The 24,613-nt window shown below is 44.6% G+C and overlaps 1 protein-coding gene across 1 annotated transcript in view; it reads left to right on the top strand.

Moving 5' to 3' along the window:
- LOC149478131 (NADPH-dependent diflavin oxidoreductase 1) overlaps positions 1–24,613 on the top strand; it is a 50,523-nt gene that overhangs the window by 24,833 nt on the left and 1,077 nt on the right. The window contains exon 6 of the mRNA XM_089709878.1: positions 24,057–24,211. Within this exon, the coding sequence (XP_089566004.1) occupies positions 24,057–24,211 (155 nt within the window). The remainder of the gene's footprint in view (positions 1–24,056; positions 24,212–24,613) is intronic.

The raw sequence follows: 24,613 nt of genomic DNA, 5'->3' as shown, positions 1-24,613 counted from the left end.
GTAAAAGCTCCCTGACCTGTTAAAGCACCTGTTACAGCTTACTGACCGGTAAAAGTAACTATTATAGCTCCCTGACGTGTAAAAGCACCTGTAAAAGCTTCCTGACACGTTTAAGCCCGTGTTATAGCTCCTTGACCGGTAAAAGCACCTGTTAAAGCTCCTTGACCTATTAAAATATCTGTTTCAGCTCCCTGACCTGTTAAAGCACCTGTAAAAGCTCCCTGACCTGTTAAAGCACATGTAAAAGCTCCCTGACCTGTAAAAGCACCTGTAGCAGCTCCCTGACCTGTAAAAGCACCTGTAGCAGCTCCCTGACCTGTTCAAGCACCTGTAAAAGCTTCGTGACACGTTTAAGCACGTGTTATAGCTCCTTGACCGGTAAAAGCATCTGTTATAACTCCCTAACCTGTTAAGTCATCTGTTATAGCTCCCTGACGTGATAAAACATCTATAAAAGCTCCCTGACCTGTAAAAGCACCTTTAGCAGCTCCCTGACCTGTAAAAGCACTTGTAAAAGCTCCCTGACCTGTTAAATCACCTGTAAAAGCTCCCTGACCTGTTAAATCACCTGTTGAAGCTCCCTGACCTGTTAAGTCATCCGTTATAGCTCCCTGACGTGATAAAACATCTATAAAAGCTCCCTGAATTGTTAAAGCTCCTGTAAAAGCTCCCTAACCTGTTAAAGCACCTGTAAAAGCTCCCTGACCTGTTAAAGCACCTGTTACAGCTTACTGACCGGTAAAAGTAACTATTATAGCTCCCTGACGTGTAAAAGCACCTGTAAAAGCTTCCTGACACGTTTAAGCCCGTGTTATAGCTCCTTGACCGGTAAAAGCACCTGTTAAAGCTCCTTGACCTATTAAAATATCTGTTTCAGCTCCCTGACCTGTTAAAGCACCTGTAAAAGCTCCCTGACCTGTTAAAGCACATGTAAAAGCTCCCTGACCTGTAAAAGCACCTGTAGCAGCTCCCTGACCTGTAAAAGCACCTGTAGCAGCTCCCTGACCTGTTCAAGCACCTGTAAAAGCTTCGTGACACGTTTAAGCACGTGTTATAGCTCCTTGACCGGTAAAAGCATCTGTTATAACTCCCTAACCTGTTAAGTCATCTGTTATAGCTCCCTGACGTGATAAAACATCTATAAAAGCTCCCTGACCTGTAAAAGCACCTTTAGCAGCTCCCTGACCTGTAAAAGCACTCGTAAAAGCTCCCTGACTTTTTAAAGCACCTGTAAAAGCTCCCTGACTTGCTAAAGCACCTGTTAAAGCTCCCTGACTTGCTAAAGCACCTGTAAAAGCTCCCTAACCTGTTAAAGCACCTGTAAAAGCTCCCTGACCTGTTAAAGCACCTGTTACAGCTTACTGACCGGTAAAAGTAACTATTATAGCTCCCTGACGTGTAAAAGCGCCAGTAAAAGCTTCCTGACACGTTTAAGCCCGTGTTATAGCTCCTTGACCGGTAAAAGCACCTGTAAAAGCTCCCTGACCTGTTAAAGCACCTGTAAAAGCTCCCTGACCTGTAAAAGCACCTGTAGCAGCTCCCTGACCTGTAAAAGCACCTGTAGCAGCTCCCTGACCTGTTCAAGCACCTGTAAAAGCTTCCTGACACGTTTAAGCCCGTGTTATAGCTCCTTGACCGGTAAAAGCACCTGTTAAAGCTCCCTGACCTATTAAAATATCTGTTTCAGCTCCCTGACCTGTTAAAGCACCTGTAAAAGCTCCCTGACCTGTTAAAGCACCTGTAAAAGCTCCCTGACCTGTAAAAGCACCTGTAGCAGCTCCCTGACCTGTAAAAGCACCTGTAGCAGCTCCCTGACCTGTTCAAGCACCTGTAAAAGCTTCCTGACACGTTTAAGCACGTGTTATAGCTCCTTGACCGGTAAAAGCATCTGTTATAACTCCCTAACCTGTAAAGTCATCTGTTATAGCTCCCTGACCTGATAAAACATCTATAAAAGCTCCCTGAACTGTAAAAGCACTTGTAAAAGCTCCCTGACTTTTTATAGCACCTGTAAAAGCTCCCTGACTTGCTAAAGCACCTGTAAAAGCTCCCTGACTTGCTAAAGCACCTGTAAAAGCTCCCTGACCTGTTTCAGCATCTGCTAAAGCTCCCCGACCTGTTAAAGCACCTGTAAAAGCTCCCTGACCTGTTAAAGCACCTGTTAAAGCTCCCTGACCTGTTAAGTCATCCGTTATAGCTCCCTGACGTGATAAAACATCTATAAAAGCTCCCTGACCTGTTAAAGCTCCTGTAAAAGCTCCCTAACCTGTAAAAGCACCTGTAGCAGCTCCCTGACCTGTTCAAGCACCTGTAAAAGCTTCCTGACACGTTTAAGCACGTGTTATAGCTCCTTGACCGGTAAAAGCATCTGTTATAACTCCCTAACCTGTTAAGTCATCTGTTATAGCTCCCTTACCTGATTAACCATCTATTAAAGCTCCCTGGCCTGTAAAAGCACCTGTAAAAGCTCCCTCACACGTTTAAGCACCTGTAAAAGCTCCCTGACCTGCTAAAGCACCTGTAAAAGCTCCCTCAGCTGTTAAAGCTCCCTGACCTGTTAAAGCACCTGTAAAAGCTCCCTCACCTGTTAAAGCACAGCTTCCTGACGAGATAAAGTAACTATTATAGCTCCCTGACCTGATAAAACATCTGTTTCAGTTCCCTGACCTGTAAAAGCACCTGTTAAAGCTCCCTGACCTGTTAATGTATCTGTTTCAGCTCCCTGACCTGTTAAAGCACCTGTAAAAGCTCCCTGACCTGTAAAAACACCTGTAGCAGCTCCCTGACCTGTAAAAGCCCCTGTAGCAGCTCCCTGACCTGTTCAAGCACCTGTAGCAGCTCCCTGACCTGTTCAAGCACCTGTAAAAGCTTCCTGACACGTTTAAGAAGGTGTTATAGCTCCTTGACCGGTAAAAGCAACTGTTATAACTCCCTAACCTGTTAAGTCATCTGTTATAGCTCCCTGACCTGATAAAACATCTATAAAAGCTCCCTGACCTGTAAAAGCACCATTAGCAGCTCCCTGACCTGTAAAAGCACCTGTAAAAGCTCCCTGACCTGTTAAAGCACCTGTAAAAGCTCCCTGACTTGTGAAAGCACCTGTGAAAGCTCCCTGACCTGTTAAAGCACCTGTTACAGCTTCCTGACCGGTAAAAGTAACCATTATAGCTCCCTGACCTGATAAAACATCTGTTTCAACTCCCTGACCTGTAAAAGCACCTGTAAAAGCTCCCTGACCTGTTAAAGCACCTGTAAAAGCTCCCTGACCTGTAAAAGCACCTGAAGCAGTTTCCTGACCTGTAAAAGCACCTGTTAAAGCTCCCTGACCTATTAAATATCTGTTTCAGCTCCCTGATCTGTTAAAGCACCTGTAAAAGCTCCCTGACCTGTAAAAGCACCTGTAGCAGCTCCCTGACCTGTAAAAGCACCTGTAGCAGCTCCCTGACCTGTTCAAGCACCTGTAAAAGCTTCCTGACACGTTTAAGCACGTGTTATAGCTCCTTGACCGGTAAAAGCATCTGTTATAACTCCCTAACTGACCTGTTAAAGCACCTGATTAAGCTCCCTGACCTGTGATAGCACCTGTGAAAGCTCTCTGACCTGTTAAAGCACCTGTTACAGCTTCCTGACCGGTAAAAGTAACTATTATAGCTCCCTCACCTGATAAAACATCTGTTTCAGCTCCCTGACCTGTAAAAGCACCTGTAGCAGTTTCTTGACCTGTAAAAGCACCTGTTAAAGCTCCCTGACCTATTAAAATATCTGTTTCAGCTCCCTGACCTGTTTAAGCACCTGTTAAAGCTCCCTGACCTGTAAAAGCACCTGTAGCAGCTCCCTGACCTGTAAAAGCACCTGCAGCAGCTCCCTGACCTGTTCAAGCACCTGTAAAAGCTTCCTGACACGTTTAAGCACGTGTTTTAGCTCCTTGACCGGTAAAAGCATCTGTTACAACTCCCTAACCTGTTAAGTCATCTGTTATAGCTCCCTGACCTGATAAAATATCTATAAAAGCTCCCTGACCTGTAAAAGCACCTTTAGCAGCTCCCTGACCTGTAAAAGCACTTGTAAAAGCTCCCTGACTTTTTAAAGCACCTGTAAAAGCTCCCTGAACTGTTTAAGCACCTGTAAAAGCTCCCTGACTTGTTTCAGCATCTGCTAAAGCTCCCCGACCTGTTAAAGCACCTGTAAAAGCTCCCTGACCTGTAAAAGCATCTGTTATAACTCCCTAACCTGTTAAGTCATCTGTTATAGCTCCCTGACCTGATAAAACATCTATTTAAGCTCCCTGACCTTTAAAAGCACCTGTAAAAGCTCCCTGACCTGTTAAAGCACCTGTTTAAGCTCCCTGACCTGTGATAGCACCTGTGAAAGCTCTCTGACCTGTTAAAGCACCTGTTACAGCTTCCTGACCGGTAAAAGTAACTATTATAGCTCCCTCACCTGATAAAACATTTGTTTCAGCTCCCTGACCTGTAAAAGCATCTGTTATAACTCCCTAACCTGTTAAGTCATCTGTTTTAGCTCCCTGACCTGATAAAACATCTATAAAAGCTCCCTGACCTGTAAAAGCACCTTTAGCAGCTCCCTGACCTGTAAAAGCACTTGTAAAAGCTCCCTGACTTTTTAAAACACCTGTTAAAGCTCCCTGACTTGCTTAAGCACCTGTAAAAGCTCCCTGACCTGTTTCAGCATCTGCTAAAGCTCCCCGACCTGTTAAAGCACCTGTAAAGGCTCCCTGACCTGTAAAAGCACCTGTTAAAGCTCCCTGACCTATTAAAATATCTGTTTCAGCTCCCTGACCTGTTTAAGCACCTGTAAAAGCTCCCTTACCTGTAAAAGCACCTGTAGCAGCTCCCTGACCTTTAAAAGCACATGTAGCAGCTCCCTGACCTGTTCAAGCACCTGTAAAAGCTTCTTGACACGTTTAAGCACGTGTTATAGCTCCCTGACCTGTAAAAGCACCTGTTAAAGCTCCCTGACCTGTTAAGTCATCCGTTATAGCTCCCTGACGTGATAAAACATCTATAAAAGCTCCCTGACCTGTTAAAGCTCCTGTTAAAGCTCCCTGACCTGTTAAGTCATCCGTTATAGCTCCCTGACGTGATAAAACATCTATAAAAGCTCCCTGACCTGTTAAAGCTCCTGTAAAAGCTCCCTAACCTGTAAAAGCACCTGTAGCAGCTCCCTGACCTGTTCAAGCACCTGTAAAAGCTTCCTGACACGTTTAAGCACGTGTTATAGCTCCTTGACCGGTAAAAGCATCTGTTATAACTCCCTAACCTGTTAAGTCATCTGTTATAGCTCCCTTACCTGATTAAACATCTATTAAAGCTCCCTGGCCTGTAAAAGCACCTGTAAAAGCTCCCTCACACGTTTAAGCACCTGTAAAAGCTCCCTGACCTGCTAAAGCACCTGTAAAAGCTCCCTCAGCTGTTAAAGCACAGCTTCCTGACGAGATAAAGTAACTATTATAGCTCCCTGACCTGATAAAACATCTGTTTCAGTTCCCTGACCTGTAAAAGCACCTGTTAAAGCTCCCTGACCTGTTAATGTATCTGTTTCAGCTCCCTGACCTGTTAAAGCACCTGTAAAAGCTCCCTGACCTGTAAAAACACCTGTAGCAGCTCCCTGACCTGTAAAAGCACCTGTAGCAGCTCCCTGACCTGTTCAAGCACCTGTAGCAGCTCCCTGACCTGTTCAAGCACCTGTAAAAGCTTCCTGACACGTTTAAGAAGGTGTTATAGCTCCTTGACCGGTAAAAGCAACTGTTATAACTCCCTAACCTGTTAAGTCATCTGTTATAGCTCCCTGACCTGATAAAACATCTATAAAAGCTCCCTGACCTGTAAAAGCACCATTAGCAGCTCCCTGACCTGTAAAAGCACCTGTAAAAGCTCCCTGACCTGTTAAAGCACCTGTAAAAGCTCCCTGACCTGTGAAAGCACCTGTGAAAGCTCCCTGACCTGTTAAAGCACCTGTTACAGCTTCCTGACCGGTAAAAGTAACCATTATAGCTCCCTGACCTGATAAAACATCTGTTTCAACTCCCTGACCTGTAAAAGCACCTGTAAAAGCTCCCTGACCTGTTAAAGCACCTGTAAAAGCTCCCTGACCTGTAAAAGCACCTGAAGCAGTTTCCTGACCTGTAAAAGCACCTGTTAAAGCTCCCTGACCTATTAAATATCTGTTTCAGCTCCCTGATCTGTTAAAGCACCTGTAAAAGCTCCCTGACCTGTAAAAGCACCTGTAAAAGCTCCCTGACCTGTTAAAGCACCTGTTTAAGCTCCCTGACCTGTGATAGCACCTGTGAAAGCTCTCTGACCTGTTAAAGCACCTGTTACAGCTTCCTGACCGGTAAAAGTAACTATTATAGCTCCCTCACCTGATAAAACATCTGTTTCAGCTCCCTGACCTGTAAAAGCACCTGTAGCAGTTTCCTGACCTGTAAAAGCACCTGTTAAAGCTCCCTGACCTGTAAAAGCACCTGTAGCAGCTCCCTGACCTGTAAAAGCACGTGTAGCAGCTCCCTGACCTGTTCAAGCACCTGTAAAAGCTTCCTGACACGTTTAAGCACAAGTTATAGCTCCTTGACCGGTAAAAGCATCTGTTATAACTCCCTAACCTGTTAAGTCATCTGTTTTAGCTCCCTGACCTGATAAAACATCTATAAAAGCTCCCTGACCTGTAAAAGCACCTTTAGCAGCTCCCTGACCTGTAAAAGCACTTGTAAAAGCTCCCTGACTTTTTAAAACACCTGTTAAAGCTCCCTGACTTGCTAAAGCACCTGTAAAAGCTCCCTGACCTGTTTCAGCATCTGCTAAAGCTCCCCGACCTGTTAAAGCACCTGTAAAGGCTCCCTGACCTGTAAAAGCACCTGTTAAAGCTCCCTGACCTATTAAAATATCTGTTTCAGCTCCCTGACCTGTTTAAGCACCTGTAAAAGCTCCCTTACCTGTAAAAGCACCTGTTAAAGCTCCCTGACCTATTAAAATATCTGTTTCAGCTCCCTGACCTGTTTAAGCACCTGTAAAAGCTCCCTGACCTGTAAAAGCACCTTTAGCAGCTCCCTGACCTGTAAAAGCACCTGTAGCAGCTCCCTGACCTGTTCAAGCACCTGTAAAAGCTTCCTGACACGTTTAAGCACGTGTTATAGCTCCTTGACCGGTAAAAGCATCTGTTATAACTCCCTAACCTGTTAAGTCATCTGTTATAGCTCCCTTACCTGATAAAACATCTATTAAAGCTCCCTGGCCTGTAAAAGCACCTGTAAAAGCTCCCTCACACGTTTTAGCACCTGTAAAAGCTCCCTGACCTCTTAAAGCACCTGTAAAAGCTCCCTCAGCTGTTAAAGCACAGTTAAAGCACTGCTAAAGCTCCCCGACCTGTTAAAGCACCTGTAAAAGCTCCCTGACCTGTAAAAGCACCTGTAGCAGCTCCCTGACCTGTTCAAGCACCTGTAAAAGCTTCCTGACACGTTTAAGCACGTGTAATAGCTCCTTGACCGGTAAAAGCATCTGTTATAACTCCCTAACCTGTTAAGTCATCTGTTATAGCTCCCTTACCTGATAAAACATCTATTAAAGCTCCCTGGCCTGTAAAAGCACCTGTAAAAGCTCCCTGACCTCTTAAAGCACCTGTAAAAGCTCCCTCAGCTGTTAAAGCTCCCTGACCTGTTTAAGCACCTGTAAAAGCTCCCTCACCTGTTAAAGCACAGTTAAAGCACTGCTAAAGCTCCCCGACCTGTTAAAGCACATGTAAAAGCTCCCTGACCTGTAAAAGCACCTGTAGCAGCTCCCTGACCTGTAAAAGCACCTGTAGCAGCTCCCTGACCTGTTCAAGCACCTGTAAAAGCTTCGTGACACGTTTAAGCACGTGTTATAGCTCCTTGACCGGTAAAAGCATCTGTTATAACTCCCTAACCTGTTAAGTCATCTGTTATAGCTCCCTGACCTGATAAAACATCTATAAAAGCTCCCTGACCTATTAAAATATCTGTTTCAGCTCCCTGACCTGTTAAAGCACCTGTAAAAGCTCCCTGACCTGTAAAAGCACCTGTAGCAGCTCCCTGACCTGTAAAAGCACCTGTAGCAGCTCCCTGACCTGTTCAAGCACCTGTAAAAGCTTCCTGGCACGTTTAAGCACGTGTTATAGCTCCTTGACCGGTAAAAGCATCTGTTATAACTCCCTAACCTGTTAAGTCATCTGTTATAGCTCCCTGACCTGATAAAACATCTATAAAAGCTCCCTGACCTGTAAAAGCACCTTTAGCAGCTCCCTGACCTGTAAAAGCACCTGTAAAAGCTCCCTGACCTGTTAAAGCACCTGTTTAAGCTCCCTGACCTGTGATAGCACCTGTGAAGGCTCCCTGACCTGTTAAAGCACCTGTTACAGCTTCCTGACCGGTAAAAGTAACTATTATAGCTCCCTCACCTGATAAAACATCTGTTTCAGCTCCCTGACCTGTAAAAGCACCTGTAGCAGTTTCCTGACCTGTAAAAGCACCTGTTAAAGCTCCCTGACCTATTAAAATATCTGTTTCAGCTCCTTGACCTGTTAAAGCACCTGTAAAAGCTCCCTGACCTGTAAAAGCACCTGTAGCAGCTCCCTGACCTGTAAAAGCACCTGTAGCAGCTCCCTGACCTGTTCAAGCACCTGTAAAAGCTTCCTGACACGTTTAAGCACGTGTTTTAGCTCCTTGACCGGTAAAAGCATCTGTTATAGCTCCCTGGCCTGATAAAACATCTATAAAAGCTCCCTGACCTGTAAAAGCACCTTTAGCAGCTCCCTGACCTGTAAAAGCACTTGTAAAAGCTCCCTGACTTTTTAAAGCACCTGTAAAAGCTCCCTGAACTGTTTAAGCACCTGTAAAAGCTCCCTGACATGTTAAAGCACCTGTAAAAGCTTCCTGACCTGTTTCAGCACCTGCTTAAGCTCCCCGACCTGTTTCAGCACCTGCTAAAGCTCCCTGACCTGTTAAAGCACCTGTAAAAGCTCCCTGACCTGTTAAATCACCTGTAAAAGCTCCCTGACCTGTTAAATCACCTGTTGAAGCTCCCTGACCTGTTAAGTCATCCGTTATAGCTCCCTGACGTGATAAAACATCTATAAAAGCTCCCTGAATTGTTAAAGCTCCTGTAAAAGCTCCCTAACCTGTTAAAGCACCTGTAAAAGCTCCCTGACCTGTTAAAGCACCTGTTACAGCTTACTGACCGGTAAAAGTAACTATTATAGCTCCCTGACGTGTAAAAGCACCTGTAAAAGCTTCCTGACACGTTTAAGCCCGTGTTATAGCTCCTTGACCGGTAAAAGCACCTGTTAAAGCTCCTTGACCTATTAAAATATCTGTTTCAGCTCCCTGACCTGTTAAAGCACCTGTAAAAGCTCCCTGACCTGTTAAAGCACATGTAAAAGCTCCCTGACCTGTAAAAGCACCTGTAGCAGCTCCCTGACCTGTAAAAGCACCTGTAGCAGCTCCCTGACCTGTTCAAGCACCTGTAAAAGCTTCGTGACACGTTTAAGCACGTGTTATAGCTCCTTGACCGGTAAAAGCATCTGTTATAACTCCCTAACCTGTTAAGTCATCTGTTATAGCTCCCTGACGTGATAAAACATCTATAAAAGCTCCCTGACCTGTAAAAGCACCTTTAGCAGCTCCCTGACCTGTAAAAGCACTTGTAAAAGCTCCCTGACCTGTTAAATCACCTGTAAAAGCTCCCTGACCTGTTAAATCACCTGTTGAAGCTCCCTGACCTGTTAAGTCATCCGTTATAGCTCCCTGACGTGATAAAACATCTATAAAAGCTCCCTGAATTGTTAAAGCTCCTGTAAAAGCTCCCTAACCTGTTAAAGCACCTGTAAAAGCTCCCTGACCTGTTAAAGCACCTGTTACAGCTTACTGACCGGTAAAAGTAACTATTATAGCTCCCTGACGTGTAAAAGCACCTGTAAAAGCTTCCTGACACGTTTAAGCCCGTGTTATAGCTCCTTGACCGGTAAAAGCACCTGTTAAAGCTCCTTGACCTATTAAAATATCTGTTTCAGCTCCCTGACCTGTTAAAGCACCTGTAAAAGCTCCCTGACCTGTTAAAGCACATGTAAAAGCTCCCTGACCTGTAAAAGCACCTGTAGCAGCTCCCTGACCTGTAAAAGCACCTGTAGCAGCTCCCTGACCTGTTCAAGCACCTGTAAAAGCTTCGTGACACGTTTAAGCACGTGTTATAGCTCCTTGACCGGTAAAAGCATCTGTTATAACTCCCTAACCTGTTAAGTCATCTGTTATAGCTCCCTGACGTGATAAAACATCTATAAAAGCTCCCTGACCTGTAAAAGCACCTTTAGCAGCTCCCTGACCTGTAAAAGCACTTGTAAAAGCTCCCTGACTTTTTAAAGCACCTGTAAAAGCTCCCTGACTTGCTAAAGCACCTGTTAAAGCTCCCTGACTTGCTAAAGCACCTGTAAAAGCTCCCTAACCTGTTAAAGCACCTGTAAAAGCTCCCTGACCTGTTAAAGCACCTGTTACAGCTTACTGACCGGTAAAAGTAACTATTATAGCTCCCTGACGTGTAAAAGCGCCAGTAAAAGCTTCCTGACACGTTTAAGCCCGTGTTATAGCTCCTTGACCGGTAAAAGCACCTGTAAAAGCTCCCTGACCTGTTAAAGCACCTGTAAAAGCTCCCTGACCTGTAAAAGCACCTGTAGCAGCTCCCTGACCTGTAAAAGCACCTGTAGCAGCTCCCTGACCTGTTCAAGCACCTGTAAAAGCTTCCTGACACGTTTAAGCCCGTGTTATAGCTCCTTGACCGGTAAAAGCACCTGTTAAAGCTCCCTGACCTATTAAAATATCTGTTTCAGCTCCCTGACCTGTTAAAGCACCTGTAAAAGCTCCCTGACCTGTTAAAGCACCTGTAAAAGCTCCCTGACCTGTAAAAGCACCTGTAGCAGCTCCCTGACCTGTAAAAGCACCTGTAGCAGCTCCCTGACCTGTTCAAGCACCTGTAAAAGCTTCCTGACACGTTTAAGCACGTGTTATAGCTCCTTGACCGGTAAAAGCATCTGTTATAACTCCCTAACCTGTAAAGTCATCTGTTATAGCTCCCTGACCTGATAAAACATCTATAAAAGCTCCCTGAACTGTAAAAGCACTTGTAAAAGCTCCCTGACTTTTTATAGCACCTGTAAAAGCTCCCTGACTTGCTAAAGCACCTGTAAAAGCTCCCTGACTTGCTAAAGCACCTGTAAAAGCTCCCTGACCTGTTTCAGCATCTGCTAAAGCTCCCCGACCTGTTAAAGCACCTGTAAAAGCTCCCTGACCTGTTAAAGCACCTGTTAAAGCTCCCTGACCTGTTAAGTCATCCGTTATAGCTCCCTGACGTGATAAAACATCTATAAAAGCTCCCTGACCTGTTAAAGCTCCTGTAAAAGCTCCCTAACCTGTAAAAGCACCTGTAGCAGCTCCCTGACCTGTTCAAGCACCTGTAAAAGCTTCCTGACACGTTTAAGCACGTGTTATAGCTCCTTGACCGGTAAAAGCATCTGTTATAACTCCCTAACCTGTTAAGTCATCTGTTATAGCTCCCTTACCTGATTAACCATCTATTAAAGCTCCCTGGCCTGTAAAAGCACCTGTAAAAGCTCCCTCACACGTTTAAGCACCTGTAAAAGCTCCCTGACCTGCTAAAGCACCTGTAAAAGCTCCCTCAGCTGTTAAAGCTCCCTGACCTGTTAAAGCACCTGTAAAAGCTCCCTCACCTGTTAAAGCACAGCTTCCTGACGAGATAAAGTAACTATTATAGCTCCCTGACCTGATAAAACATCTGTTTCAGTTCCCTGACCTGTAAAAGCACCTGTTAAAGCTCCCTGACCTGTTAATGTATCTGTTTCAGCTCCCTGACCTGTTAAAGCACCTGTAAAAGCTCCCTGACCTGTAAAAACACCTGTAGCAGCTCCCTGACCTGTAAAAGCCCCTGTAGCAGCTCCCTGACCTGTTCAAGCACCTGTAGCAGCTCCCTGACCTGTTCAAGCACCTGTAAAAGCTTCCTGACACGTTTAAGAAGGTGTTATAGCTCCTTGACCGGTAAAAGCAACTGTTATAACTCCCTAACCTGTTAAGTCATCTGTTATAGCTCCCTGACCTGATAAAACATCTATAAAAGCTCCCTGACCTGTAAAAGCACCATTAGCAGCTCCCTGACCTGTAAAAGCACCTGTAAAAGCTCCCTGACCTGTTAAAGCACCTGTAAAAGCTCCCTGACCTGTGAAAGCACCTGTGTAAGCTCCCTGACCTGTTAAAGCACCTGTTACAGCTTCCTGACCGGTAAAAGTAACCATTATAGCTCCCTGACCTGATAAAACATCTGTTTCAACTCCCTGACCTGTAAAAGCACCTGTAAAAGCTCCCTGACCTGTTAAAGCACCTGTAAAAGCTCCCTGACCTGTAAAAGCACCTGAAGCAGTTTCCTGACCTGTAAAAGCACCTGTTAAAGCTCCCTGACCTATTAAATATCTGTTTCAGCTCCCTGATCTGTTAAAGCACCTGTAAAAGCTCCCTGACCTGTAAAAGCACCTGTAGCAGCTCCCTGACCTGTAAAAGCACCTGTAGCAGCTCCCTGACCTGTTCAAGCACCTGTAAAAGCTTCCTGACACGTTTAAGCACGTGTTATAGCTCCTTGACCGGTAAAAGCATCTGTTATAACTCCCTAACCTGTTAAGTCATCTGTTATAGCTCCCTGACCTGATAAAACATCTATTTAAGCTCCCTGACCTGTAAAAGCACCTGTAAAAGCTCCCTGACCTGTTAAAGCACCTGTTTAAGCTCCCTGACCTGTGATAGCACCTGTGAAAGCTCTCTGACCTGTTAAAGCACCTGTTACAGCTTCCTGACCGGTAAAAGTAACTATTATAGCTCCCTCACCTGATAAAACATCTGTTTCAGCTCCCTGACCTGTAAAAGCACCTGTAGCAGTTTCCTGACCTGTAAAAGCACCTGTTAAAGCTCCCTGACCTGTAAAAGCACCTGTAGCAGCTCCCTGACCTGTAAAAGCACGTGTAGCAGCTCCCTGACCTGTTCAAGCACCTGTAAAAGCTTCCTGACACGTTTAAGCACGTGTTATAGCTCCTTGACCGGTAAAAGCATCTGTTATAACTCCCTAACCTGTTAAGTCATCTGTTTTAGCTCCCTGACCTGATAAAACATCTATAAAAGCTCCCTGACCTGTAAAAGCACCTTTAGCAGCTCCCTGACCTGTAAAAGCACTTGTAAAAGCTCCCTGACTTTTTAAAACACCTGTTAAAGCTCCCTGACTTGCTAAAGCACCTGTAAAAGCTCCCTGACCTGTTTCAGCATCTGCTAAAGCTCCCCGACCTGTTAAAGCACCTGTAAAGGCTCCCTGACCTGTAAAAGCACCTGTTAAAGCTCCCTGACCTATTAAAATATCTGTTTCAGCTCCCTGACCTGTTTAAGCACCTGTAAAAGCTCCCTTACCTGTAAAAGCACCTGTAGCAGCTCCCTGACCTTTAAAAGCACATGTAGCAGCTCCCTGACCTGTTCAAGCACCTGTAAAAGCTTCCTGACACGTTTAAGCACGTGTTATAGCTCCCTGACCTGTAAAAGCACCTGTTAAAGCTCCCTGACCTGTTAAGTCATCCGTTATAGCTCCCTGACGTGATAAAACATCTATAAAAGCTCCCTGACCTGTTAAAGCTCCTGTTAAAGCTCCCTATCCTGTTAAAGCACCTGTAAAAGCTCCCTGACCTGTAAAAGCACCTGTAGCAGTTCCCTGACCTGTAAAAGCACCTGTAGCAGCTCCCTGACCTGTTCAAGCACCTGTAAAATTTTCCTGACACGTTTAAGCACGTGTTATAGCTCCTTGACCGGTAAAAGCATCTGTTATAACTCCCTAACCTGTTAAGTCATCTGTTATAGCTCCCTGACCTGATAAAACATCTATTAAAGCTCACTGACCTGTAAAAGCACCTGTAAAAGCTCCCTGACCTGTTAAAGCACCTGATTTAGCTCCCTGACCTGTGATAGCACCTGTGAAAGCTCTCTGACCTGTTAAAGCACCTGTTACAGCTTCCTGACCGGTAAAAGTAACTATTATAGCTCCCTCACCTGATAAAACATCTGTTTCAGCTCCCTGACCTGTAAAAGCACCTGTAGCAGTTTCTTGACCTGTAAAAGCACCTGTTAAAGCTCCCTGACCTATTAAAATATCTGTTTCAGCTCCCTGACCTGTTTAAGCACCTGTTAAAGCTCCCTGACCTGTAAAAGCACCTGTAGCAGCTCCCTGACCTGTAAAAGCACCTGCAGCAGCTCCCTGACCTGTTCAAGCACCTGTAAAAGCTTCCTGACACGTTTAAGCACGTGTTTTAGCTCCTTGACCGGTAAAAGCATCTGTTACAACTCCCTAACCTGTTAAGTCATCTGTTATAGCTCCCTGACCTGATAAAATATCTATAAAAGCTCCCTGACCTGTAAAAGCACCTTTAGCAGCTCCCTGACCTGTAAAAGCACTTGTAAAAGCTCCCTGACTTTTTAAAGCACCTGTAAAAGCTCCCTGAACTGTTTAAGCACCTGTAAAAGCTCCCTGACTTGTTTCAGCATCTGCTAAAGCTCCCCGACCTGTTAAAGCACCTGTAAAAGCTCCCTGACCTGTAAAAGCATCTGTTATAACTCCCTAACCTGTTAAGTCATCTGTTATAGCTCCCTGACCTGATAAAACATCTATTTAAGCTCCCTGACCTTTAAAAGCACCTGTAAAAGCTCCCTGACCTGTTAAAGCACCTGTTTAAGCTCCCTGACCTGTGATAGCACCTGTGAAAGCTCTCTGACCTGTTAAAGCACCTGTTACAGCTTCCTGACCGGTAAAAGTAACTATTATAGCTCCCTCACCTGATAAAACATTTGTTTCAGCTCCCTGACCTGTAAAAGCATCTGTTATAACTCCCTAACCTGTTAAGTCATCTGTTTTAGCTCCCTGACCTGATAAAACATCTATAAAAGCTCCCTGACCTGTAAAAGCACCTTTAGCAGCTCCCTGACCTGTAAAAGCACTTGTAAAAGCTCCCTGACTTTTTAAAACACCTGTTAAAGCTCCCTGACTTGCTTAAGCACCTGTAAAAGCTCCCTGACCTGTTTCAGCATCTGCTAAAGCTCCCCGACCTGTTAAAGCACCTGTAAAGGCTCCCTGACCTGTAAAAGCACCTGTTAAAGCTCCCTGACCTATTAAAATATCTGTTTCAGCTCCCTGACCTGTTTAAGCACCTGTAAAAGCTCCCTTACCTGTAAAAGCACCTGTAGCAGCTCCCTGACCTTTAAAAGCACATGTAGCAGCTCCCTGACCTGTTCAAGCACCTGTAAAAGCTTCTTGACACGTTTAAGCACGTGTTATAGCTCCCTGACCTGTAAAAGCACCTGTTAAAGCTCCCTGACCTGTTAAGTCATCCGTTATAGCTCCCTGACGTGATAAAACATCTATAAAAGCTCCCTGACCTGTTAAAGCTCCTGTTAAAGCTCCCTATCCTGTTAAAGCACCTGTAAAAGCTCCCTGACCTGTAAAAGCACCTGTAGCAGTTCCCTGACCTGTAAAAGCACCTGTAGCAGCTCCCTGACCTGTTCAAGCACCTGTAAAATTTTCCTGACACGTTTAAGCACGTGTTATAGCTCCTTGACCGGTAAAAGCATCTGTTATAACTCCCTAACCTGTTAAGTCATCTATTAAAGCTCCCTGGCCTGTAAAAGCACCTGTAAAAGCTCCCTCACACGTTTAAGCACCTGTAAAAGCTCCCTGACCTGCTAAAGCACCTGTAAAAGCTCCCTCAGCTGTTAAAGCACAGCTTCCTGACGAGATAAAGTAACTATTATAGCTCCCTGACCTGATAAAACATCTGTTTCAGTTCCCTGACCTGTAAAAGCACCTGTTAAAGCTCCCTGACCTGTTAATGTATCTGTTTCAGCTCCCTGACCTGTTAAAGCACCTGTAAAAGCTCCCTGACCTGTAAAAACACCTGTAGCAGCTCCCTGACCTGTAAAAGCACCTGTAGCAGCTCCCTGACCTGTTCAAGCACCTGTAGCAGCTCCCTGACCTGTTCAAGCACCTGTAAAAGCTTCCTGACACGTTTAAGAAGGTGTTATAGCTCCTTGACCGGTAAAAGCAACTGTTATAACTCCCTAACCTGTTAAGTCATCTGTTATAGCTCCCTGACCTGATAAAACATCTATAAAAGCTCCCTGACCTGTAAAAGCACCATTAGCAGCTCCCTGACCTGTAAAAGCACCTGTAAAAGCTCCCTGACCTGTTAAAGCACCTGTAAAAGCTCCCTGACCTGTGAAAGCACCTGTGAAAGCTCCCTGACCTGTTAAAGCACCTGTTACAGCTTCCTGACCGGTAAAAGTAACCATTATAGCTCCCTGACCTGATAAAACATCTGTTTCAACTCCCTGACCTGTAAAAGCACCTGTAAAAGCTCCCTGACCTGTTAAAGCACCTGTAAAAGCTCCCTGACCTGTAAAAGCACCTGAAGCAGTTTCCTGACCTGTAAAAGCACCTGTTAAAGCTCCCTGACCTATTAAATATCTGTTTCAGCTCCCTGATCTGTTAAAGCACCTGTAAAAGCTCCCTGACCTGTAAAAGCACCTGTAAAAGCTCCCTGACCTGTTAAAGCACCTGTTTAAGCTCCCTGACCTGTGATAGCACCTGTGAAAGCTCTCTGACCTGTTAAAGCACCTGTTACAGCTTCCTGACCGGTAAAAGTAACTATTATAGCTCCCTCACCTGATAAAACATCTGTTTCAGCTCCCTGACCTGTAAAAGCACCTGTAGCAGTTTCCTGACCTGTAAAAGCACCTGTTAAAGCTCCCTGACCTGTAAAAGCACCTGTAGCAGCTCCCTGACCTGTAAAAGCACGTGTAGCAGCTCCCTGACCTGTTCAAGCACCTGTAAAAGCTTCCTGACACGTTTAAGCACAAGTTATAGCTCCTTGACCGGTAAAAGCATCTGTTATAACTCCCTAACCTGTTAAGTCATCTGTTTTAGCTCCCTGACCTGATAAAACATCTATAAAAGCTCCCTGACCTGTAAAAGCACCTTTAGCAGCTCCCTGACCTGTAAAAGCACTTGTAAAAGCTCCCTGACTTTTTAAAACACCTGTTAAAGCTCCCTGACTTGCTAAAGCACCTGTAAAAGCTCCCTGACCTGTTTCAGCATCTGCTAAAGCTCCCCGACCTGTTAAAGCACCTGTAAAGGCTCCCTGACCTGTAAAAGCACCTGTTAAAGCTCCCTGACCTATTAAAATATCTGTTTCAGCTCCCTGACCTGTTTAAGCACCTGTAAAAGCTCCCTTACCTGTAAAAGCACCTGTAGCAGCTCCCTGACCTTTAAAAGCACATGTAGCAGCTCCCTGACCTGTTCAAGCACCTGTAAAAGCTTCCTGACACGTTTAAGCACGTGTTATAGCTCCCTGACCTGTAAAAGCACCTGTTAAAGCTCCCTGACCTGTTAAGTCATCCGTTATAGCTCCCTGACGTGATAAAACATCTATAAAAGCTCCCTGACCTGTTAAAGCTCCTGTTAAAGCTCCCTATCCTGTTAAAGCACCTGTAAAAGCTCCCTGACCTGTAAAAGCACCTGTAGCAGTTCCCTGACCTGTAAAAGCACCTGTAGCAGCTCCCTGACCTGTTCAAGCACCTGTAAAATTTTCCTGACACGTTTAAGCACGTGTTATAGCTCCTTGACCGGTAAAAGCATCTGTTATAACTCCCTAACCTGTTAAGTCATCTGTTATAGCTCCCTGACCTGATAAAACATCTATTAAAGCTCACTGACCTGTAAAAGCACCTGTAAAAGCTCCCTGACCTGTTAAAGCACCTGATTAAGCTCCCTGACCTGTGATAGCACCTGTGAAAGCTCTCTGACCTGTTAAAGCACCTGTTACAGCTTCCTGACCGGTAAAAGTAACTATTATAGCTCCCTCACCTGATAAAACATCTGTTTCAGCTCCCTGACCTGTAAAAGCACCTGTAGCAGTTTCTTGACCTGTAAAAGCACCTGTTAAAGCTCCCTGACCTATTAAAATATCTGTTTCAGCTCCCTGACCTGTTTAAGCACCTGTAAAAGCTCCCTGACCTGTAAAAGCACCTTTAGCAGCTCCCTGACCTGTAAAAGCACCTGTAGCAGCTCCCTGACCTGTTCAAGCACCTGTAAAAGCTTCCTGACACGTTTAAGCACGTGTTATAGCTCCTTGACCGGTAAAAGCATCTGTTATAACTCCCTAACCTGTTAAGTCATCTGTTATAGCTCCCTTACCTGATAAAACATCTATTAAAGCTCCCTGGCCTGTAAAAGCACCTGTAAAAGCTCCCTCACACGTTTTAGCACCTGTAAAAGCTCCCTGACCTCTTAAAGCACCTGTAAAAGCTCCCTCAGCTGTTAAAGCACAGTTAAAGCACTGCTAAAGCTCCCCGACCTGTTAAAGCACCTGTAAAAGCTCCCTGACCTGTAAAAGCACCTGTAGCAGCTCCCTGACCTGTTCAAGCACCTGTAAAAGCTTCCTGACACGTTTAAGCACGTGTAATAGCTCCTTGACCGGTAAAAGCATCTGTTATAACTCCCTAACCTGTTAAGTCATCTGTTATAGCTCCCTTACCTGATAAAACATCTATTAAAGCTCCCTGGCCTGTAAAAGCACCTGTAAAAGCTCCCTGACCTCTTAAAGCACCTGTAAAAGCTCCCTCAGCTGTTAAAGCTCCCTGACCTGTTTAAGCACCTGTAAAAGCTCCCTCACCTGTTAAAGCACAGTTAAAGCACTGCTAAAGCTCCCCGACCTGTTAAAGCACCTGTAAAAGCTCCCTGACCTGTAAAAGCACCTGTAGCAGCTCCCTGACGTGTAAAAGCACCTGTAAAAGCTTCCTGACACGTTTAAGCCCGTGTTATAGCTCCTTGACCGGTAAAAGCACCTGTTAAAGCTCCCTGACCTATTAAAATATCTGTTTCAGCTCCCTGACCTGTTAAAGCACCTGTAAAAGCTCCCTTACCTGTAAAAGCACCTGTAGCAGCTCCCTGACCTGTTCAAGCACCTGTAGCAGCTCCCTGACCTGTTCAAGCACCTGTAAAAGCTTCCTGACACGTTTAAGCACGTGTTATAGCTCCTTGACCGGTAAAAGCATCTGTTATAACTCCCTAACCTGTTAAGTCATCTGTTATAGCTCCCTGACCTGATAAAACATCTATAAAAGCTCCCTGACCTGTAAAAGCACCTTTAGCAGCTCCCTGACCTGTAAAAGCACCTGTAAAAGCTCCCTGACCTGTTAAAGCACCTGTTTAAGCTCCCTGACCTGTGATAGCACCTGTGAAAGCTCCCTGACCTGTTCAAGCACCTGTTAAAGCTCCCTGACCTATTAAAATATCTGTTTCAGCTCCCTGACCTGTTAAAGCACCTGTAAAAGCTCCCTGACCTGTAAAAGCACCTGTAGCAGCTCCCTGACCTGTAAAAGCACCTGCAGCAGCTCCCTGACCTGTTCAAGCACCTGTAAAAGCTTCCTGACACGTTTAAGCACGTGTTTTAGCTCCTTGACCGGTAAAAGCATCTGTTACAACTCCCTAACCTGTTAAGTCATCTGTTATAGCTCCCTGACCTGATAAAACATCTATAAAAGCTCCCTGACCTGTAAAAGCACCTTTAGCAGCTCCCTGACCTGTAAAAGCACTTGTAAAAGCTCCCTGACTTTTTAAAGCACCTGTAAAAGCTCCCTGAACTGTTTAAGCACCTGTAAAAGCTCCCTGACTTGTTAAAGCACCTGTAAAAGCTTCCTGACACGTTTAAGCCCGTGTTATAGCTCCTTGACCGGTAAAAGCATCTGTTTTAACTCCCTGACCTGTTAAGTCATCTGTTATAGCTCCCTGACCTGATGAAACATCTATATAAGCTCCCTGACCTGTAAAAGCACCTTTAGCAGCTCCCTGACCTGTAAAAGCACCTTTAGCAGCTCCCTGACCTGTAAAAGCACCTTTAGCAGCTCCCTGACCTGTAAAAGCACCTGTAAAAGCTCCCTGACCTGTTAAAGCACCTGTTTAAGCTCCCTGACCTGTTAAGTCATCTATAAAAGCTCCCTGACCTGTTAAAGCTCCTGTAAAAGCTTCCTGACACGTTTAAGCACGTGTTATAGCTCTCTGACCTGTAATAGCACCTGTAGCAGTTTCCTGACCTGTAAAAGCACCTGTTAAAGCTCCCTGACCTATTAAAATATCCATTTCAGCTCCCTGACCTGTTAAAGCACCTGTAAAAGCTCCCTGACATGTAAAAGCACCTGTTAAAGCTCCCTGACCTGTTAAGTCATCCGTTATAGCTCCCTGACGTGATAAAACATCTATAAAAGCTCCCTGACCTGTTAAAGCTCCTGTAAAAGCTCCCTAACCTGTTAAAGCACCTGTTACAGCTTCCTGACCGGTAAAAGTAACTATTATAGCTCCCTGACCTGTAAAAGCACCTGTAAAAGCTTCCTGACACGTTTAAGCCCGTGTTATAGCTCCTTGACCGGTAAAAGCATCTGTTATAACTCCCTGACCTGTTAAGTCATCTGTTATAGCTCCCTGACCTGATGAAACATATATATAAGCTCCCTGACCTGTAAAAGCACCTTTAGCAGCTTCCTGACCTGTAAAAGCACCTGTAGCAGCTCCCTGACCTGTTCAAGCACCTGTAAAAGCTTCCTGACACGTTTAAGCACGTGTTATAGCTCCTTGACCGGTAAAAGCATCTGTTATAACTCCCTAACCTGTTAAGTCATCTGTTATAGCTCCCTGACCTGATAAAACATCTATAAAAGCTCCTTGACCTGTAAAAGCACCTTTTGCAGCTCCCTGACCTGTAAAAGCACTTGTAAAAGCTCCCTGACTTGCTAAAGCACCTGTAAAAGCTCCCTGACCTGTTTCAGCATCTGCTAAAGCTCCCCGACCTGTTAAAGCACCTGTAAAAGCTCCCTGACCTGTTAAAGCACCTGTAAAAGCTCCCTGACCTGTTAAAGCACCTGTAAAAGCTCCCTGACCTGTTAATATATCTGTTTCAGCTCCCTGACCTGTTAAAGCATCTGTAAAAGCTCCCTAACCTGTTAAAGCACCTGTTAAAGCTCCTTAACCTGTTAAAGCACCTGTTAAAGCTCCCTGACCCGTTAAAGCACCTGTAGCAGCTCCCTGACCTGTTAAAGCACCTGTTAAAGCTCCCTGACACGTTTAAGCTCCTGTTATAGCTCCTTGACCGGTAAAAGCATCTGTTATAACTCCCTAACCTGTTAAGTCATCTGTTATAGCTCCCTGACCTGATAAAACATCTATTAAAGCTCCCTGACCTGTAAAAGCACCTTTAGCAGCTCCCTGACCTGTAAAAGCACCTGTTAAAGCTCCCTGATCTGTTAAAGCACTTGTTAAAGCTCCCTGACTTGCTAAAGCACCTGTAAAAGCTCCCTGACCTGTTAAAGCACCTGTAAAAGCTCCCTGACTTGCTAAAGCACCTGTAAAAGCTCCCTGACCTGTTAAAGCACCTGTAAAAGCTCCCTGACCTGTTAAAGCACCTGTTTAAGCTTCCTGACCTGTTAAGTCATCTATAAAAGCTCCCTGACCTGTTAAAGCTCCTGTTAAAGCTTCCTGACACGTTTAAGCACGTGTTATAGCTCCCTGACCTATAAAAGCACCTGGAGCAGTTTCCTGACCTGTAAAAGCACCTGTTAAAGCTCCCTGACCTATTAAAATATCCATTTCAGCTCCCTGACCTGATAAAGCACCTGTAAAAGCTCCCTGACCTGTAAAAGCACCTGTTAAAGCTCCCTGACCTGTTAAGTCATCCGTTATAGCTCCCTGACGTGATAAAACATCTATAAAAGCTCCCTGACCTGTTAAAGCTCCTGTAAAAGCTCCCTTACCTGTTAAAGCACCTGTTACAGCTTCCTGACCGGTAAAAGTAACTATTATAGCTCCCTGACCTGTAAAAGCACCTGTAAAAGCTTCCTGACACGTTTAAGCCCGTGTTATAGCTCCTTGACCGGTAAAAGCATCTGTTATAACTCCCTGACCTGTTAAGTCATCTGTTATAGCTCCCTGACCTGATGAAACATCTATATAAGCTCCCTGACCTGTAAAAGCACCTTTAGCAGCTCCCTGACCTGTAAAAGCACCTGTAGCAGCTCCCTGACCTGTTCAAGCACCTGTAAAAGCTTCCTGACACGTTTAAGCACGTGTTATAGCTCCTTGACCGGTAAAAGCATCTGTTATAACTCCCTAACCTGTTAAGTCATCTGTTATAGCTCCCTGACCTGATAAAACATCTATTAAAGCTCCTTGACCTGTAAAAGCACCTTTAGCAGCTCCCTGACCTGTAAAAGCACTTGTAAAAGCTGCCTGACTTTTTAAAGCACCTGTAAAAGCTCCCTGACTTGCTAAAGCACCTGTAAAAGCTCCCTGACCTGTTTCAGCATCTGCTAAAGCTCCCCGACCTGTTAAAGCACCTGTAAAAGCTCCCTGACCTGTTAAAGCACCTGTAAAAGCTCCCTGACCTGTTAATATAACTGTTTCAGCTCCCTGACCTGTTAAAGCATCTGTAAAAGCTCCCTAACCTGTTGAAGCACCTGTTGAAGCTCCCTGACCCGTTAAAGCACCTGTAGCAGCTCCCTGACCTGTTAAAGCATCTGTTAAAGCTCCCTGACACGTTTAAGCTCCTGTTATAGCTCCCTGACCGGTAGAAGCATCTGTTATAACTCCCTGACCTGTTAAGTCATCTGTTATAGCTCCCTTACCTGATAAAACATCTATTAAAGCTCTCTGACCTAATAAAGCACTTGTAAAAGCACCTTGACTTGCTAGAGCACCTGTAAAATCTCCCTGACCTGCTAAAGCACCTGTTAAAGCTCCCTGACCTGTTAAAGCACCTGTAGCAGCTCCCTGGCCTGTAAAAGCACCTGTAAAAGCTCCCTCACACGTTTAAGCACCTGTAAAAGCTCCCTCACCTGTTAAAGTACCTGTAAAAGCTCCTTGACCTGTTAAAGCACCTGTAAAAGCTCCCTCAGCTGTAAAAGCACCTGTTAAAGCTCCCTGACCTGTTAAAGCACCTGCAAAAGCTCCCTCACCTGTTAAAGCACCTGTTACAGCTTCCTGACGAGTTAAAGTAACTATTATAGCTCCCTGACCTGATAAAACATCTGTTTCAGTTCCCTGAACTGTAAAAGCACCTGTTAAAGCTCCCTGACCTGTTAAAGCATCTGTAAAAGCTCTTTACCTGTTAAAGCACCTGTAGCAGCTCCCTGACCTGATAAAGCACCTGTAAAAGCTCCCTGACCTGTTAAAGCACCTGTTAAAGCTCCCTGACCTGCTAAAGCACCTGTTAACGATCCCTGACCTGATAAAGCACTTGTAAAAGCACCCTGACTTGCTAAAGCACCTGTAAAAGCTCCCTGACCTGATAAAGCACCTGTTAAAGCTCCCTGACCTGCTAAAGCACCTGTTAAAGCTCCCTGACCTGATAAAGCACGTAAAAGCACCCTGACCTGCTAAAGCACCTGTAAAAGCTCCCTGACCTGCTAAAGCACCTGTAAAAGCTCCCTGATCTGTTAAAGCACCTGTTAAAGCTCCCTGACCTGCTAAAGCACCTGTAAAAGCTCCCTGACCTGTTAAAGCTCCCTGACCTGCTAAAGCATCTGTTAAAGCTCCCTGACCTGATAAAGCACTTGTAAAAGCACCCTGACTTGCTAAAGCACCTGTTAAAGCTCCCTGACCTGCTTAAGCACCTGTTAAAGCTCCCTGACCTGATAAAGCACTTGTAAAAGCACCCTGACTTGCAAAAGCACCTGTTACAGCTTTCTGACCTGTTAAAGTATCTGTTACAGCTTCCTTCCGTCCGGGATAAAACCTATCCTATGTGTTAATTCAAGTTACCCTATATATGTGTGCTAAATTTCATTGTAATCGGTTCAGTAGTTTATGCGTGAAAACCATACATACATACAAACCTTTCCTCTTTATAATATTAGTATAAGTATAGATAAATATTATCTAATTATTTTTATAACATTTCAGGTGAAAAAATAGACATTCTTGTAGCAGTAGTGGAATATCAGACTAAGATAAAGAAACCCAGGCAGGGGCTGTGTTCCCAGTGGCTTAAAACCTTAAACGTTGGTGATAGGGTGTATGGATGGATTAAGAAGGGAGTCTTTAGGTTTCCTGCTGCTGTAAGTTTATTTTAATTATAATTAGTCGTATAATTAATAAAGTGTATGTTAGGAATAGTTTTTTTACACTAGTATTATACGTTTAGAAATATTGGCAGATTAGATAAATAACTGTAACAAATAATTCACATTAAAATACACTGCCTTTTTTGTATATATTATTTATAACTGTTATTATAACAATTTATAACTGCATTGAACCAAAACATTCTAAATGGTAATCTATGAATATATTCAGACTTTGCCTATTCTAACAGAATAAAGAAATTTACAACCATTTTCTCTTTAAATTTCTTATTTTTGGAACCAAAACATAATAATTAGAAAAAACATATAATTGAATCTGTAAACCGCAAGAATCGAAAAAGAGGCTAATAACGTAAAGAAACTCGTTAAATTTAT

This window comes from Colias philodice, chromosome 23 (assembly GCF_061535455.1).
Source record: "Colias philodice isolate Cphi_HAF_F1 chromosome 23, ilColPhil1 Martin Lab GWU primary, whole genome shotgun sequence".
Lineage (NCBI taxonomy): Eukaryota > Metazoa > Arthropoda > Insecta > Lepidoptera > Pieridae > Colias > Colias philodice.
Note: the sequence above shows the minus strand (reverse complement) of the source record. Positions and strands in the feature narration are given on the sequence as shown.